General features: G+C 40.7%; 1 protein-coding gene across 1 annotated transcript in view; it reads right to left on the reverse strand.

Moving 5' to 3' along the window:
• Nucleotides 1-901: 901 nt before the first annotated feature.
• HABP4 (hyaluronan binding protein 4) overlaps nt 902-16,611 on the reverse strand; it is a 37,112-nt gene continuing 21,402 nt past the window's right edge. Inside the window, exons 6-8 of the mRNA XM_065879060.1 lie at nt 7,845-8,016; nt 4,379-4,564; nt 902-2,304 (exon numbers count right to left, since the gene is read on the reverse strand). Coding sequence (XP_065735132.1) covers nt 2,248-2,304; nt 4,379-4,564; nt 7,845-8,016 — 415 coding nt within the window. The 3' untranslated portion in view covers nt 902-2,247. The remainder of the gene's footprint in view (nt 2,305-4,378; nt 4,565-7,844; nt 8,017-16,611) is intronic.

Consider the following 16,611-nt stretch of genomic DNA (forward strand, 5'->3'; position numbering starts at 1 on the left):
TGGGGTTAGTTTGCTTAGTATTAAGGTTACCAGCCAGAAACGTGTCCTGCTTCACGACAACACGTCTACACCCAAGCACCTCAAAGGAGTCTCGCAAGGCCCTGTCATGTGGAAGGCTCTGCCTTGTATATAGGTCCGAATACACCATCCTGCCTCCTGAGTTTCCCTACAGCACATCATGGATTTCCCCTGCCCTTTGCTTCTGCTCTGTCTTCTCTGGGGCCGGACTGTGGACAACCACATGACAAAAGCCTGACATTCATCTGCCCCACCAGATTGGCAAGAGGTAGTCCTGGTGAGCAAATGAAGACCTCTAGCGGGCTCAGAAACCGTCCCCTATTCCCCCAAACTTTTTCTGACCACAAGACCCGAGACTGCTCCGTGGTACAGGCATCCTCAATGTGTTTGGGAAGGATGCAGTGTTTGCAAATACATGAAATCCAGCGCAATGGGCTTTTCCATTGTTATACACAACACTTAAGGGGATCTTCTTGAGAAGGATCTGTTTTGCCCATCTTCAAAGCCAGGGCAAGGCAAAAGGACTTAATGTGACACAGCTCAAGCCTGATGAGCAGTGACACGTCTTCACGCTGCACCCGCTGATTATCATGGCTGAACACGACATTCACTCTCACAGGACTTCTCAGGTCAGGTACTCACGTTCACTGTGTCTTTTCCGGGGAGAGGGAGTAAAATGATTACCTTAGTACTCAGATTAATAACAAGAATCCAAAAGTAGGCTGTCAACCACAGGGAAGGTCCTTAACTGGCTTAACGTGGCCGAGGGTTCAGTGCTGACTATTCAACAAAATATGAAATGACTCTTTCCGCTGTGGCCTTTTCCCACATTGTTCTCTCTTGGCCTGGGTGTCACCAAAAGGATTCAGCTCTCTATACACAGAGGAGGGAATGCCAACCTTTATTTACACTTGGGTTCAAGTTCAGAACTGCCATCTTAGTATAGCAAGGCAAAAAAAGCACAGATCCTGAGACCAAGGTTCAGATTCCCACATAAGCCTATTAACCGTGTGACAACCAGCAAATGTTACCCAGCTTCTTCAGTAAAGTGGGAAGAGTGTCACCCCAGCTTCCAGCGGCCGTTACAGCTGCCTCTGCCCCCAGCTGCCACCCTGGGCACCACCCTGCAGGCAGCTGGGCTGAGAGAACATGGGCCTCCAGGTCTCAGCCCTGCTGGTTAGGGTGGGACTCAGGGAGTTATTGAACCTCTGAGGAAGCCCCTAACCCCAAAATTCTCCAAAGGCAAGAAGCAGGAACTCGAACTGGTGCAAGGGCTAAGTGAGAAAAACTAAACATAGGTGTTCAATAAATACTAGTTATTTATAAGTCTTGCCCAGGACAGGGACGGAGGGCCTCTGTCACAGGTGTTGAATTCTGACACTAGCTCTGAGGGAGCTAGTGCAATACTCTTTGCAATACTCTTGCCTGGACCCCTTTTCATTTGATTGGTGGGATAAATAACATCATTTAAAAAATCATTTACTTAATACTCATCCTAAAACCCACCCGAACACTAAATATGCACATTTATACTAAGTGCGTGCGTGTATGTGTGTGTACATACACGCAGAAACCACGAGGTAGTTTAGATCACCATGAAAAAATCAATACTTTCCCTAATTCTCTGCCACAGAGTGGTAACCAATGACTGCACGATAGCTACTTAAAATTATTGGTTAAATGAAAACCAAAAAATTCCAGGAGAATATAACATTTACAAGTAAATAGTAAATACAACTGTATTTTAATTTCTTGGTCTCGGAAAACTAGGCTGTGACCGCTTTAAATTAATGGTCCAAGTTATATGTATTTCCTTTAATACAGAAGGACATAGCCTTCCGGTATCTATACAACTTACTAAGTAGTCTCAATAGATTCTATTTTACAGCTTGCTTTACTCTCCATGCTTTTGCGGAAGATTCAATACAATCTCTATGTACATGTTTTAAACATTATTTCTGAACTACATTTGGAATTCCTTAAATAAAAAAATAATCACCATTCTCCACCTTCTCGGGAAAGTGCCAGACTAACGCCTGACCAGAACTGCTGCTCTCTAGCATCTGGAGAAATCCTTATTCCCACACCACCCCCAGGCCAAAAAAGTGCAATGAATTCAAACTACATGGGAAAAAGCAACATCTATTGTTCTTATCTTCCCCACAGCAAAAAAAGTCTCTTTATAGGTATGCCAGTGCTGTTTTAATTTGCCAGGGAAATAGGGCTCTCTCAAGCCAGAGCAGGAAAATCTTCAGGGTCATCTGGGTTTGGAGCAACATCTTGTGTCTGAAAAAGAAAAGTTTTGAAAGCAACTGTCACTTCACCCATTCCCACTTGGGTGCAGAGCTATGTGAAACACGGTGCCCACTCCCCCTCAGGGGATGAGCTAATGGGGTAGGGGTAGCGGCCCAAACATTGAGCGAGAGAGGGTCCCAGGGGGAAGAGAAGAGTGGCAGGGTCACTCTAAGTGAGGCCCTGCTCTGAGCTGCAGCCACAGACCCCGAAGAGGGGACATGGAAGGGTGCCTCTCCCTCCTCTGACCCGCTCCCATCCCTGTTGCAGAATGGCTGGCAGTGCCTCCTGGCCACCCCCGGCCCTCCCTCCCACAGATCCTTACTGAGTGACCCTTTTTGTATCTGGCACTTCCTTCATCCAATAAATATGGAGGATATTTATTGGATAAATTTGCTCCATGTAGCAAAAAAAAAATTTGCTACATGGAGATATAAGGATGATTAAAGACAGTCCTGCCCTCGGGGAGCTCACAAAGTTGGGGGGGAAACATACTGGTAAGTTCAGTAACAGATGGCCTGGGAATGGGGGCCCACAGTCAGGGCATCCAATGCAATTTGGCGGCCAAGTACACATCACAGTCACATCATGGCCAAGTACACATCACAGTCAAGTAATGTTTTCTAGAAGAGAAGGTTCTCCCAGAGATAAGCCTCAATGAATAAGCAAAAAGAACAGAATCCCGAAACAATGCGAGTGTGAAGGCTGTTAGAAGCTGGAAGAGCCCAGGTGGGCGGCAGGTTCGAGGACCGGATCACCACACTGCACACGCGGTGGCAGAGCTCTGCTATGGGAAAGGAGTGGATATATATTTTCTATTCCCAGAATAGTTCATTTTTCCAACGTGGCCTCAAATGTACCCAGAAAAAACACTCTTGTGTTTTTGCTCTTGTTTAAGTATAACAGACTAGTTTCTCCTCCCAGGGGCTGCTCCCTGGAGTAAGGGAATCAGGCAGCAAAAGGAACATTTCCAAGACCAGCCACAGAGAAGGGGCTGCGCCTCTTCCATCATCACAAGGGCGGCATGGCGGCCTGTGCTGGCCACCGGGCCTTGTGCCCAACTCCCACTCAACAGGTGTTTGTTCAAAAAACATTTACGAAGCACCTACTACAGCTTACATTGCGCTAGGCACTGGGGAAACCATCATGTCCCCTGGAGACAGCAGACACGGATCAACAACTGCACCAGTGAGAATACAATTACAAATACAGATGGTGCTTCAAAGAAAATAAGGACTCTGACTTGGTCTGGAAGACTTCTCTGAGAAAGGGAGGTTGGAGGATCTATTCTAGGTAAACAGGCAAAGGGGTGGGAGAAGGGCCAGCAGGTGCAAAGGCCCCGTAGGGTAAGGAACATGCTTGTCTGTTCTAGAAGTAGAGCAGTGTTGGCTGAAGAGTGGGAAAGAATGGTTTGAAGCGAAAAGGTGGCCTTGAAGCTGTAGGAAGGATTTTGTCTGCCCTGAAAGCATCAGGGCCCAGGGCAGATGATCAGACCATGGTAAGCAACCGTCAGTTGATCTAATTCAATCCCAAGCCTGGGGATCTTATCTGATGCAGATGTGTGAATTTTTCTCCAGCTCTGAACGTGCATTCATGGCAGGCATCGAACTTCCCTGGAGACCCTGGAGGCCAGGGCTATACAATGGTCTGTATCCAACTGATGTCCATCATGCTACCATGACCGTTCCAAACACTCCAACATCAGACCCACACTAGACAGAGGAGGAAGAACCTCCTCTATCTAGACAAGGCAGAACCTGATGATCTTCCAAAATTAGACTATGTAGGCCCAGGGCATCTTCATCCTCTCACTTCAGAAAACCATCCAGGGTTTAGAATATAAACACTGGGCTTCCCTGGTGGCGCAGTGGTTGAGAGTCCGCCTGACGATGCAGGGGACACGGTTCGTGCCCCGGTCCGGGAAGATCCCACATGCTGCAGAGCGGCTGGGCCCGTGAGCCATGGCCGCTGAGCCTGTGTGTCCGGAGCCTGTGCTCCGTGGCGGGAGAGGCCACAACAGTGAGAGGCCCACATACCATAAAAAAAAAAATAGAATATAAACACTCACCACCACTTCTGCTCTGGGTCCATAGTTTTCTGCCCTTCTGATCCTTCCCCGGCCTCCCCGTGTGCCACCTCTGGCTCCGCGCCCGGGACGAGGGAGGTTACCAAAATTAATCTCCAGCTGGGATGTGATGTCATTGGCCGCTTTCCGGAAAACGTGGGCATCATCCTCATAGTCATCCTTTACCAACTGAAACACAGTTACAGCATCAAACACAGAACATACACGTGGCCGTCTCCATGGACACTCACTGGGCCGGGCTCTGGGCAGGGGAAGATGCTGCTGCTCTGCTTCCAGCCAGGTGGGTTCTGCACATTTTTGAAGCCACATGTTCTCATACTCACAGTCCTTTTTTTTTGAATTGGAGTGTAGTTGATTTACAATGCTGTGTTAGTTTCTGCTGTAACAGCAAAGTCAGTCAGCCATACATATACATATATCCACTATTTTTTAGACTCTATTCCCATATGGGTCATCACAGAGTATCGAACAGAGTTCCCTGTGCTACAAGGTAGGTTCTTATTAGTTGTCCATTTTATACATAGTAGTGTCTCACAGTCTTAATTCAAACATTTTTGAACTTACCGTTACTTCAAGTGAGACCAAATTTCTATCAGTTTAGTGGGTTAAGATGTAAGATTTGACATGACTAACAGTAATCATTTAAATGATTTATATCGAATAAGTATATTTTGCTGAGATTGAAAAGTTTTAGTTTCTGCCTTTTGTTTTATTTCTTCACAAATGCTACTTTGATAAATAAGGAAAATCACCTTCCTAGAATAGAGCTTGATGGAGAAACTTCTTTCAACATGGGTGCTGACTGTACAAATAACATATGTTAAAAACTGGATGATATACAATAAACAACTCTGACTCAAAATATATGGAAAGGATAGAACAATAGTATGATTTATCTGAGGGTTGCTACCAAGGCTGCATAAAGAACTCAAGCTGCTTTTGAAGAACTGCTCTAGTTCAAATTCTTTGAGAAAGTACATTTTATTGTAAGAGGTCAAATAAGTTCTACCTCTTGTTAAAAGAACACTGTATTAAATAAAACTCCTTCAAATTTGATTTGGCTTCAATTCCTAACCATGAATGAAACAAAGAAGAACTCTCACTTTTAAGTAAAATATAAACCTACAGAAAATATGCCAGTGATCGTAGATGAGACTCTCCCAAGTGCTGTAAGGTTAAACATCCCTACAGCTTGTCCAGAAAATGGAATCAAATTTCCCTGAGCACATCAGTCCCTTTTGGCCATATGTTCATTTCAGGTTTCACATTTAACACTTGTGTCCCCTTCAAAGTTTCAGATTAAAATAAATCAAAGGCCTCAGATGGGCTCTCAAAGCTAAACAGATGAAGGAAAGAACAATTCAGGAACAATGGCACTCTGGCAACAAGGTAAACACAAAAAATATAAGAGGCAAAATGATAACTACGGCCTGGTTTAGAAAACAACTGGCTGTCTGTGCCTCAGCAGGGAACGGCAGCCTTCCCAGTAAGACGGGACAACTTGCAGTGGAAGCAAAGGGAGCGAATAGTCAGGCCAAGGTGCTTTAAGGTCCCAGCTCTCTTCGTAGGCTACTGTTTGGTCTGAACTTTGCAAAGAACAGAGCTCCACGCAAACAAGAGGTGTTATTCTAGTGCTTTCGTCTCTTAGGGTACTCAGAACAAAGTCAGTGACACCAATCACTTCCGGGACTAGTGATTTGGCTTCTGTTGCTTTAAGAAAAATTCCTGGCTAAAATCATCAACGCCATAAGATTAATAAGTATACCGAAGATGTGTGCTTTACTGACACCAAGCTCGATGACTCAGCAGCTAACACAGTTGCTTCAAAGATTCCAGGAGACCTCTCTCTGGAGCCAGGGAGGATGAATCTGGTGTGGATTAAGGAAGAGCAGCTTCTATTTTTACCTAACATGTCAGCTGCACATTTCAAATCCTGACAGCGCAATTGTTTTAGGCAAAGCTTTATTTACAGTGCCCCAGAACAAAAAAGAAGAAAATGGATAGAAAAAAAAAACAAACAACTAGCTGATGGACTTGTAAAAAGGCCTCACTCGTATGTGTACAAAAAGCCATTTCTAGTGGAAAAGCTAAAAACTTATTAGACTCGGGCTTCCCTGGTGGCGCAGTAGTTGAGAGTCCGCCTGCCCATACAGGGGACACGGGTTCGTGCCCCGGTCCGGGAAGATCCCACATGCCGTGGAGCGGCTGGGCCCGTGAGCCATGGCCGCTGAGCCTGTGTGTCCGGAGCCTGTGCTCTGCAGCGGGAGAGGCCACAACAGTGAGGGGCCCGCGTACCGCAAAACAAACAAACAAACAAAAAACGTACTAGACTCCAAGAGCTTGGACTGACTGAAACAGGAGTTAGGAGGGGATCCTGTATCATAAATGACCCCCTAGGGAAACTATTCATTCAAAGAATATAACTAACCAAAGTGTAAATGGGAACAAATACAAATCTACATAGTACAAAACTCCTGAGTTTCAAATGGAAAATCAATGAATATCCAGCAGAGAGGAAGGGTGCTCACTACCGTCATCGACACAGAGACTGGTATCAAGATAAATAGCTGTGACGGAATGAAACAAACTCTAAATCTTAAAATTAGAGTGATTCAGTGTACCCTTCCTTAAGTCCAGCAGCTTAAATAGAATGTGATTAAACAACTCTCTGACTAGCCTTATCAATATCTGCTGGAAGATATTTTCAAAGCTGAAGCCGCCAATGAAGAGCTGAACATAAACCTTGGAAAATCAGGACCACAAAGACAGAGGAACGCACAAGCAGTTCCAACAGGATAGCTGGCCACAGCAGCAGTGCCCGACGGTGCTGCCAGGTGCTTCAGAGCTCCTCTGGTGAGTTTCTGCGGAGGGAGCGGAGCTGCTACAATAACACAAAAAAGGCTTCACCCAACCCTGACCAGTTAAAAATGATCAACTATTAAGAATTAGAACTGTGAAAAAAACCCCACTGAATCACTTTGCTATACACCTGAAACTAACGAAATATTGTAAATCAACTATACTTAAACTTAAAAAAAAAAAAAAAGAATTAGAACTGAAGGTAATCTAATCATGAGAATGCAGAGTAGTTATCCTCCGAAATGGATTCAGGAAACATTCTGTGCCTCTCTTCTGACACAAAATTGACATGCAACTAAAACATACAGTATGTGCACAGCCTTTGCACAGTTCTGGAGGGAGCAGAAAGAGCACTGTCACTATAACTGCTTTGGATTAAGTATTAATGGGTCAATTTTTTCAATTTTTTTTCTCAATAAGCAATAAAAATACAGTAAAATTAGGTACACATAATCTCTGATTACTCTTAGGTTGAAACTGGAATGTCAACTACTAATGTTCCATTTTTAAAATAGAAGTGGAAAAGCCCATTTCGTTTCCAATAAGGTAACAGTGAAGATTACCTCTAGATACAAAACATCATGCTTACATCATCTCTGTATTTAGACTTGTGTATCACCACTGCTTTGGAAGGGACAGTGGACTCAGGTTTCCGGATGTTAAATTCAGGCTTTGGTCTGGTCTGTTCTTGAAGATTTTTCCACTCATCTAGGGTCATCTCTTGAACTTGAGTTTCTTCTTCTACCTCCAACTCAGGAACTCTATAAAGAAGTATAATCATAAAGAATAATTTCTGATAGGTCTGAAATGTCTACTTTCTCAAAGAGAAAGTCATAACCATTAGGTTAACGTACTTTCATGGTTCTGTATCTTAAATTTAAATAAGGTAAGAAAATCTTTGAACCATAAGCTTCCTTATTTTATTTTCATCATTTTATGCCGCAATTGCCAACTGAAGGTAGTTCCTGTCTGTGTTCAAAGCAGTCTTTGAAAAATGGGAGCATCACCATCCCAATGACATTAATATTACACTTCACCACCAGGCACTCCCTTCCCCTATGACATTACACACAAAATGAGATAGGCAATTGTAGAAACAAATGGGAGAAGTAACTGAGACAAAACACATATAAGGAAACCACGAACAGAGGTTATAAACAATGGGGCACAAATATGTACTTTTGTAAATATCCTCCTTAAATTCATGAATTCTTAAAACAGAAGGCAGACATATAGAACAATGGAATAGAATTCAAAGTCCAGAAATAAGCCCTCACATTTATGAGAAATTAATTTTTTTTGATCAGGGTGCCAAAGACCATTCTTTTGCACTTGGATATTTAGTTTTCCCAGCCCCGTTTGTTGAAAAGACTGTTCTTTCTCCTTTGAATTAAGTTGGACTTCTCACACCATAAATATAAGAGCTAAAAGTATAAAACTCTTAGAAGAAAACAGAGGCATAAACCTTGGATTAAGCAATGGTATCTTACGTATGACATCAAAAGCACAAGCAACAAAAGAAAGAGTAAATAAACTGGACATCACCAAAATAGAAAATTTTTGTGCTGCAAAAGGACACCATCAAGAAAGTGAAGAGACAACTCGTAGAGTGAGAGAAAATATTTGCAAATCATATATATATCTAATAAGAGACTTAGATCTAGAATACATAAAAGACTCATAACTCAAAAAAATAAATGATGCAACTAAAAATGTGCATTTGTCAAAACAATGAATGTACACTTGTTTTTGTACATTTCACAATAAATAAATTTCATATCAGTTTAGGTGGTGGGTATAGGTGTTCACTGTAAAATTCTTTAAACTTGGCTGTGTTTGAAATTTTTCATAATGAAATGTTGGAAAAATACTAATATTAAAACATATCCCAAACATACATTTGGCAAAAATATAAAAAGACAGTAAATTTTGTAATGCCAAATACTGGAAACAACCCAAAATCATCTGGAGAGGAATTTGTTGGAAAAATTATGTATATCAAACATGAATATTAAGCAGCTAAAAAGAAATGAGAAATACATAAATTGCTATGGAGCACCTCCTGGATATACTGATGAAAAAGCAAGGTGGAATGTCTGTTACCATTCACCTAAGAAATAAGGAGACATACAAATATATATACATATAGGTTTAAAAAAAAAATCATAATACAAACCAGGGAAAGAACAGGGATAGCAGCTATTTGGAAAATATCATGTTTTAACAGATTGTACTTTGGAAACATTTAAATATTTTACATAAATAAATAAATCTATAAAACAGATTTAAATTAAAATTCAATCTCTAAAATTTGGAAGCAAAATTCATCAAATTAGCCTAATTGTTTATCAAGTTGGTGATAAAAGCATCAGAAAAAAGCTATTTAAAGTGCCTTTAAATACAAATTTATAATTATTCATCTCTCTGTATATAACTTTTTTTTTTTTTTTTTTTTTTGTGGTATGTGGGCCTCTCACTGTTGTGGCCTCTCCCGTTGCGGAGCGCAGGCTCAGCGGCCACGGCTCACGGGCCCAGCCGTTCCGCGGCACGCGGGATCCTCCCGGCCCGGGGCACGAACCCATGTCCCCTGCATCGGCAGGCGGACTCCCAACCACTGCGCCACCAGGGAAGCCCTGTATATAACTTTTTAATAATCGTATTATTGGAGGTAGTGTTGGTAATATTATTTGTTACCGTTGTGTGTGCAGCAAATGAGTAATAGTATGATGTTATTGACAACTGGGATTTTCAGCATGGAAGAAAAAGAGAAACAAACTTAAGAAAGTTTAGCTAAAAATTTTGTACTCCTAAATTTCAAATGGAAATATTGAATGAACTCATAATATATTTTAGCTTAAAAATGTGTGTGTGTGTGTGTGTGTGTGTGTGTATTCCTCAGCTCTGTCCACTTAAATGTCCTAGAAACAGTTAAGAACCTAGTAGCAGTAAGTAACCCTAGTGCCTAGACTATGGTCTCTAAATACCATATTCTATCTTTTAAAAATTTATTTTACTGGGGCTTCCCTGGTGGTGCAGTGGTTGGGGGTCCGCCTGCCGATGCAGGGGACGCAGGTTCGTGCCCCGGTTTGGGAAGATCCCACATGCCGCGGAGCGGCTGGGCCCGTGAGCCATGGCTGCTGAGCCTGTGCGTCCGGAGCCTGTGCTCCACAACGGGAGAGGCCACAGCAGTGAGAGGCCTGCGTACCGCAAAAAAAAAAAAAATTTATTTTACTGAAGTACAGTTGATTTATACTGTACAGCAAAGTGATTCAGTTATACACAGATATACATTCTTTTTCATATTCTTTTCCATTATGGTTTATTACAGAATATTGAGTAGAGTTCCCTGTGCTATACAACAGTAGGACCTTGTTTATCCATTCTATGTAAAATAGTTTGTATCTACTAATCCCAAACTCCCAATCCATCCTTCCCCAACATCCACTCCACCTTGGCAAACACAAGTCTGTTCTCTATGTCTGTGAGTCTGTTTCTGTTTCATAAATAAGTTTATTTATGTCATAGTTTAGACTCCACATATAAGTGATATCATATGGTTCTAAATACCATATTCTATTAAAGGACTCTGGCTCCCTGGAAAAATGACTCAGTATGAGACGTGAAGTATAGATGATGAGTCTGAAACATGTCTTACCAGAAAGCAAGGAAGCTATCAAAGACCACTGAATGTGTGTAAAAATGATCAAGAATCAACTTGAAGAGGCCCCCTTCAGTCAAAAAATGGATCAGTTTAAGCACCAATAAGCATAAAAACTCAGTGTATTGAAACACATCAGATATGTTTAAATCTCTAAGTTCACAAGGACACTTAAAAAAAGTCACTGGCACCTTTGAAGGATATGAGGGAACCAACTCATTATTCTGGAAATGAGTAAATTAAAAGTAAAACACGCCTTTTATGCATCCTTCATTTCCTAAACAAACTTACACTCAGTTTAATCAACTAGTTCTAGGTAAGCTTTTCTTTACAGATCATCCCAGCTACTTAACTGAAGAAAGAATGATAGAATTAGACTATCACTAATTTGCAGCCCTAATGAATTAATGGATAAAGGCAATGATAGTCAGCAGCCTTCCATAACCTATGAAACAATCTTGCCAAAAAGTTGAACCTGAATTTGATCAAACCTCTGCCTCTCATTATTAATATTCAGGGAATTTTTTAAAAAATATGAAGAACAGAGAAACATGTTGGACTACTCTACAATGCCATGCTGGGACTGGCTTGCACCAAGTCATAACAGCCAGTTGTTAAATTCTCAGGAATTTTGCGAGTTGGCTGTGAAATACAGTTGTTAAAAATTAAATTATAGAAACACATAATTAAATGTTAAAACATGTTTAAATGTTAAAACAAAGGTAATAAATCCTCACAACTCATTATTCCCTAATTATTTCACTACTTTTTGCCTTTTCCTATGCACTTGAAGTTATTTATCTCTATTTTATGTGTAGAGTGGATATACTATGCAACGATGTACTACCGCACGCATCTTTTCCCACTCTGTGTTCAATGATGTTGCTTTGGTGGTTTTAAATCAGCCATGGTAGGAATATTTACACCACAGAAACTAGCAAGTGCAATAGATCCAGGCTTTTTCATCCCAGAAAACCAGATGTTAAATATTTACCAGCACACCACTGATTACAGGGATGCAATCAATACAAGTCTGACTCTGAGAAACTATTTGGACAAATGACCCAGCTTTTTCAACAAATAAATTGCAAGAAAATTAAAAAAAGAGAAGACACATAGATTAAAAGCGACTTAAGGGTAATCAAGATAGTTTGATATTGGCAGAACAATGGAACAGACTATAGAGAAATAGACCCACACATACATGGGTGATTGATTTTCAAATAATGGTTTTCAGTATGCTGGAATAACTAGATATGCATATGCAAAAATAAAGGAGGGAACGTCTATCCATACCTCACATTGTATATAAAAGTCAACTCAAAATGGACCAAATGTTAATTTTTAAAAATGGATCATAGACCTAAATATAAAACCCAAAATTATAAAACTTATAGGAGAAAACATTTGTGGTATTAGGTTAGGAAAAGATTTCATACCAAAATCATGATCAATGAAAGAACTGATAAACTGAACTTCCTCAAAATTAAAAACTTCTCCTCTTCAAAAGACACTGTCAAGAGGGGACTTCCTGGGTAGTCCAGAGGGAAAGACTCCATGCTCCCAATGGAGGGGGCATGGGTTTGATCCCTGGTCGGGGAACTAGATCCAGCATGCAAGCTGCAACTAAGAAGCCCGCAGGCCGCAACTAAAGATCCTACATGCTGCAACGAAGATCCCATGTGCCGCAACTAAGACCTGGCACAGCCAAAATAAATAAATAAATATTTTTTAAAAAAGAAAAAGAAAATGGGTGGTCATCATTTTTTTTAAAAAATGACACTGTCAAGAGAATAAAAAATCAGGCCACAGATTTGGAGAAAATGTTTGCAAATCATGTATCTGATAGAGGACTTGAATCCAGAATATATGAAGAACTCTCAAAACTCAGTAATAAGAAAACAAACCAATTATAAAATGAGCAAATGATTTAAACAGACTATTAAAGAAGACATACAGATGGCAAATAACCCGTGAAGAGAGGCTCAACATCATTAGTCATTAGGGAAATGTAAATTAAAACCACAATGAGATATACACCTATTACAAGGCCTAAAAATTATAAAAACTGGAACAACCACTTTGAAAATGAGTTTGGCAGTTTCTAGAAAAGTTACATAAACACCTGCCATTTCACTCAGGAGAAATGAAAATGTATATCCACAGAAAGGCACACACAGAAATGTTCATAGTAGCTTTATTTATAATAGCAAAAACTGTAAACAACCCACATGATCATCATCAGGCAGATGGATAAACAAATAGTGGTCTATCTGTAAAATGGAATATTGCTCAACAATAAATAGGAAGGAACTACTGAAACATTCAACAACCTGAATGAATCTTAAAATATGCATGCTCAGTGAAAGAATATAGACAAAAAAAGAATACATGCTGTATGCTTCCATTTATATAAAATTATAGCAATTGCAAACTAATCTTTAATGACAAAAAAGTAGATCACTGGTTGCCTGGGGGAAAGGGGCGGGATGGAGGGATTACAAAGGGACACAAGGAAACTTTTTGGGTTGATAGATGTGCTCATTATTTTTATTGTTTATGGATTTCAAACTTGTAAAACTGTACATTCTAAATATGTGCTGTTTATTGGATTTCGATTGTATCTCAATAAAACTGTTTTTAAAAGGGATGTAAGAAACATAAAAATTAAAATGTATATTTCAATATTAATTAAAACAAGTTTTTTTTTTAAAACAAATAAGTTTTAAAAAAAGATTTTGAGATAATCAGGGAAACTGACAAACTGCCTAGATATTTAATGATATTAAGGAATTGTTAAAAAATTTTAGATGGGATAATGATATTCCAGTTATTTTTATTTTTATTTTTTTTGCGGTACGTGGGCCTCTCACTGTTGTGGCCTCTCCCGTTGCGGAGCACAGGCTCCGTACGCAAAGGCTCAGCGGCCATGGCTCACGGGCCCAGCCGCTGCGCGGCATGTGGGATCTTCCCGGACCAGGGCACGAACCCGTGTCCCCTGCATCGGCAGGCGGACTCTCAACCACTGTGCCACCAGGGAAGTCCCCAGTTATGGTTTTTTTAAAGGAAGTCTTTTAGGTATAACATTCTGAAACATTTTTGGATAATATATAATATATCCTGGAGGCAGAGGAAGTGGGTAGAGAAATATATGAAACAAGAATGACCATGATTTGAGCTTCCCTGGTGGCGCAGTGGTTGAGAGTCTGCCTGCCGATGCAGGGGACATGGGTTCGTGCCCCAGCGCGGGAAGATCCCACATGCCGCGGAGCGGCTGGGCCCGTGAGCCATGGCCGCTGAGCCTGCGTGTCTGGAGCCTGTGTTCTGCAACGGGAGAGGCCACAACAGTAAGAGGCCCACGTACCGAAGAATAAATAAATAAAGAACTTGCCAAATTATTAAAAAAAGAAAAAAAAAAAAAAGAATGACCATGATTTGATAACAGTTTAGCTGAATAACTTACTTGGAGTTTCAATATACTATTCTTATTTTATATACATTTTTTCTATAACTTTTAACAAAAAGAGCTAAAAATAAAGAAATATTAAGGAATCATGAGGGTTTCTGTAGCCTACTTGTGATAGAATTAAGAAGTCTGTGGAACCGATGCTATGAATTTGAGGATTCTTTCATAACTAAGATAACCTAATAGAAGTTAATAAATTCCAAAAAGTTCAATAAGAACAGATTTTGTGTTAAGACCACAAAAGAAGCACTTTTTGTTTGCTTGTTTGTCTTAAAAAATATATCTAGGGCTTTATATATATATAAAAACATAAACAACTAGAAAAAGTAGAAGGCATGTAAGAAATGCAGCCCTGAAGTGACACAGACACCCAAAATAAAGCAAACAGTGCAGTTCAGAATAGAGAATCTGCCACAAGTGATTCCATCCATGAAAGTGATCAGCCTGACACCCTTTACTCAGATGTGCCTCATTTGAAGGTGTTCTTACAGATGCCCCCATGCATTCTCCTTTATCACCTGCCATTTCAACAAGCCATTTTGGGAGCAGTATAAAATCACCAAGGACAGGCTCCTTAATTCATTGCCTATTGACCAAAAATAATTATAAAAAACACACTCTAAACAAACAAAACACATTCTATGACAGTTCTGTAAGGCAGATTCCATTTCCCATTTGAATCAGCTCTGAATGTAGTTTTTACTGCCGTTTTAGCAAAGACTGGATATTCAACAGGAAGAGATATAGCTAATTCTCAGTTCCAGGAACGACTAATGCAAGTGTATTTCTAACAGTTATAAAAGCAACATAACTGCTACCACTCTAAATTTAACAATTCCCTTTTGAGTAATTCAAAGACCTTTACAGTTCTTGGTTTATCAGGTGGGCCAAAGAGTGCCTTCGGTATTTTAAGTAAAAATAAAAGACACATTTTTCATTTTCCCCAAGAACTTTATTGAACAATGTATTCACGCTTTTGTTCCACTACTTTCTGCCATTTTCCAGGCAACTTCATAATTCCAAAACTTTTTATCTTTTTGCGCAAAGAACTGTTCCAGGTGCCTTTTATAGTCTTCCAGGGAATTGAATTTTTTTTCCGTTAAGAGAATTTTGTAAAGACCAAAATAGATGGAAATGCGAAGGTGCAATGTCTGGTGAATACAGCGGATGAATCAGAACTTCCCAGACAAGCTGTTACAGTTTTTGCCTGGTCATCAAAGAAACATGTGGTCTTGCGTTATCCTGATGGAAGATTATGCATTTTCTGTTGACTAATTCTGGACGCTTTTCACTAGGTGCAGCTTTCAGTTGGTCTAATTGGGAGCAGTATTTGTTGGAATTAATCGTTTGGTTTTCTGGAAGGAGTTCATAATAGAGGACTCCCTTCTGATCCCACAATATACACAACATCACCTTCTTTCGATGAAGACCGGCCTTTGGTGGTTGGTGGTAGTTCATTTTGCGTGCCCCACGATCTCTTCCATTCCACATTGTTGTACAGTATCCACTTTTCATCGCCTGTCACAATTTTTTTTAAATTAATTTTTGGCTGCGTTGGGTCTTCGTTGCTGTTGGGTGCAGGCTTTCTCTAGTTGCAGCGAGCGGGGGCTACTCTTCATTGCAGTCCGCGGGCTTCTCATTGCGGTGGCTTCTCTTGCTGCGGAGCACAGGCTCTAGGCACGCGGGCTGCAGTAGTTGTGGCTCGCGGGCTCTAGAGCACAGGCTCAGTAGTTGTGGCACACTGGCTTAGTTGCTCCGCGGCATGTGGGATCTTCCCAGACCAGGGCTTGAACCCGTGTCCCCTACATTGGCAGGTGGGTTCTTAACCACTGTGCCACCAGGGAAGTCCCCAACAATTTGTTTTAAAAACGGACTGTTTTCATTACATTTCAGTAGAGAATCGCATGCAGAAATAAGGTCAAGAAGGTTTTTCTCGTTTATATGGAATCCGAACGTCAAAGTGATTCACATAATCAAGCTGGTGCAAATGATTTTCAACGTTTGATTTGGCTTCTTTAAGTACGTCGGCTATCTCCCACGTGGCATAACATTGATTGCTCTCAATTATTGTTTTGATTTGATCGCTATCAACTTCAACTGGTCTACCGAACTGTGGAGCTTTGTCCGGAGAGAAATCTCCAGCACAAAACTTTGCAAACCACTTTTGACACATTTGATCAGTCACAGGACCTTCTCCATACACTGCACAAATCTTTTCGTGCATTTCAGTTG

The sequence above is a fragment of the Phocoena phocoena genome, chromosome 6 (assembly GCF_963924675.1).
Source record: "Phocoena phocoena chromosome 6, mPhoPho1.1, whole genome shotgun sequence".
Taxonomy (NCBI): domain Eukaryota; kingdom Metazoa; phylum Chordata; class Mammalia; order Artiodactyla; family Phocoenidae; genus Phocoena; species Phocoena phocoena.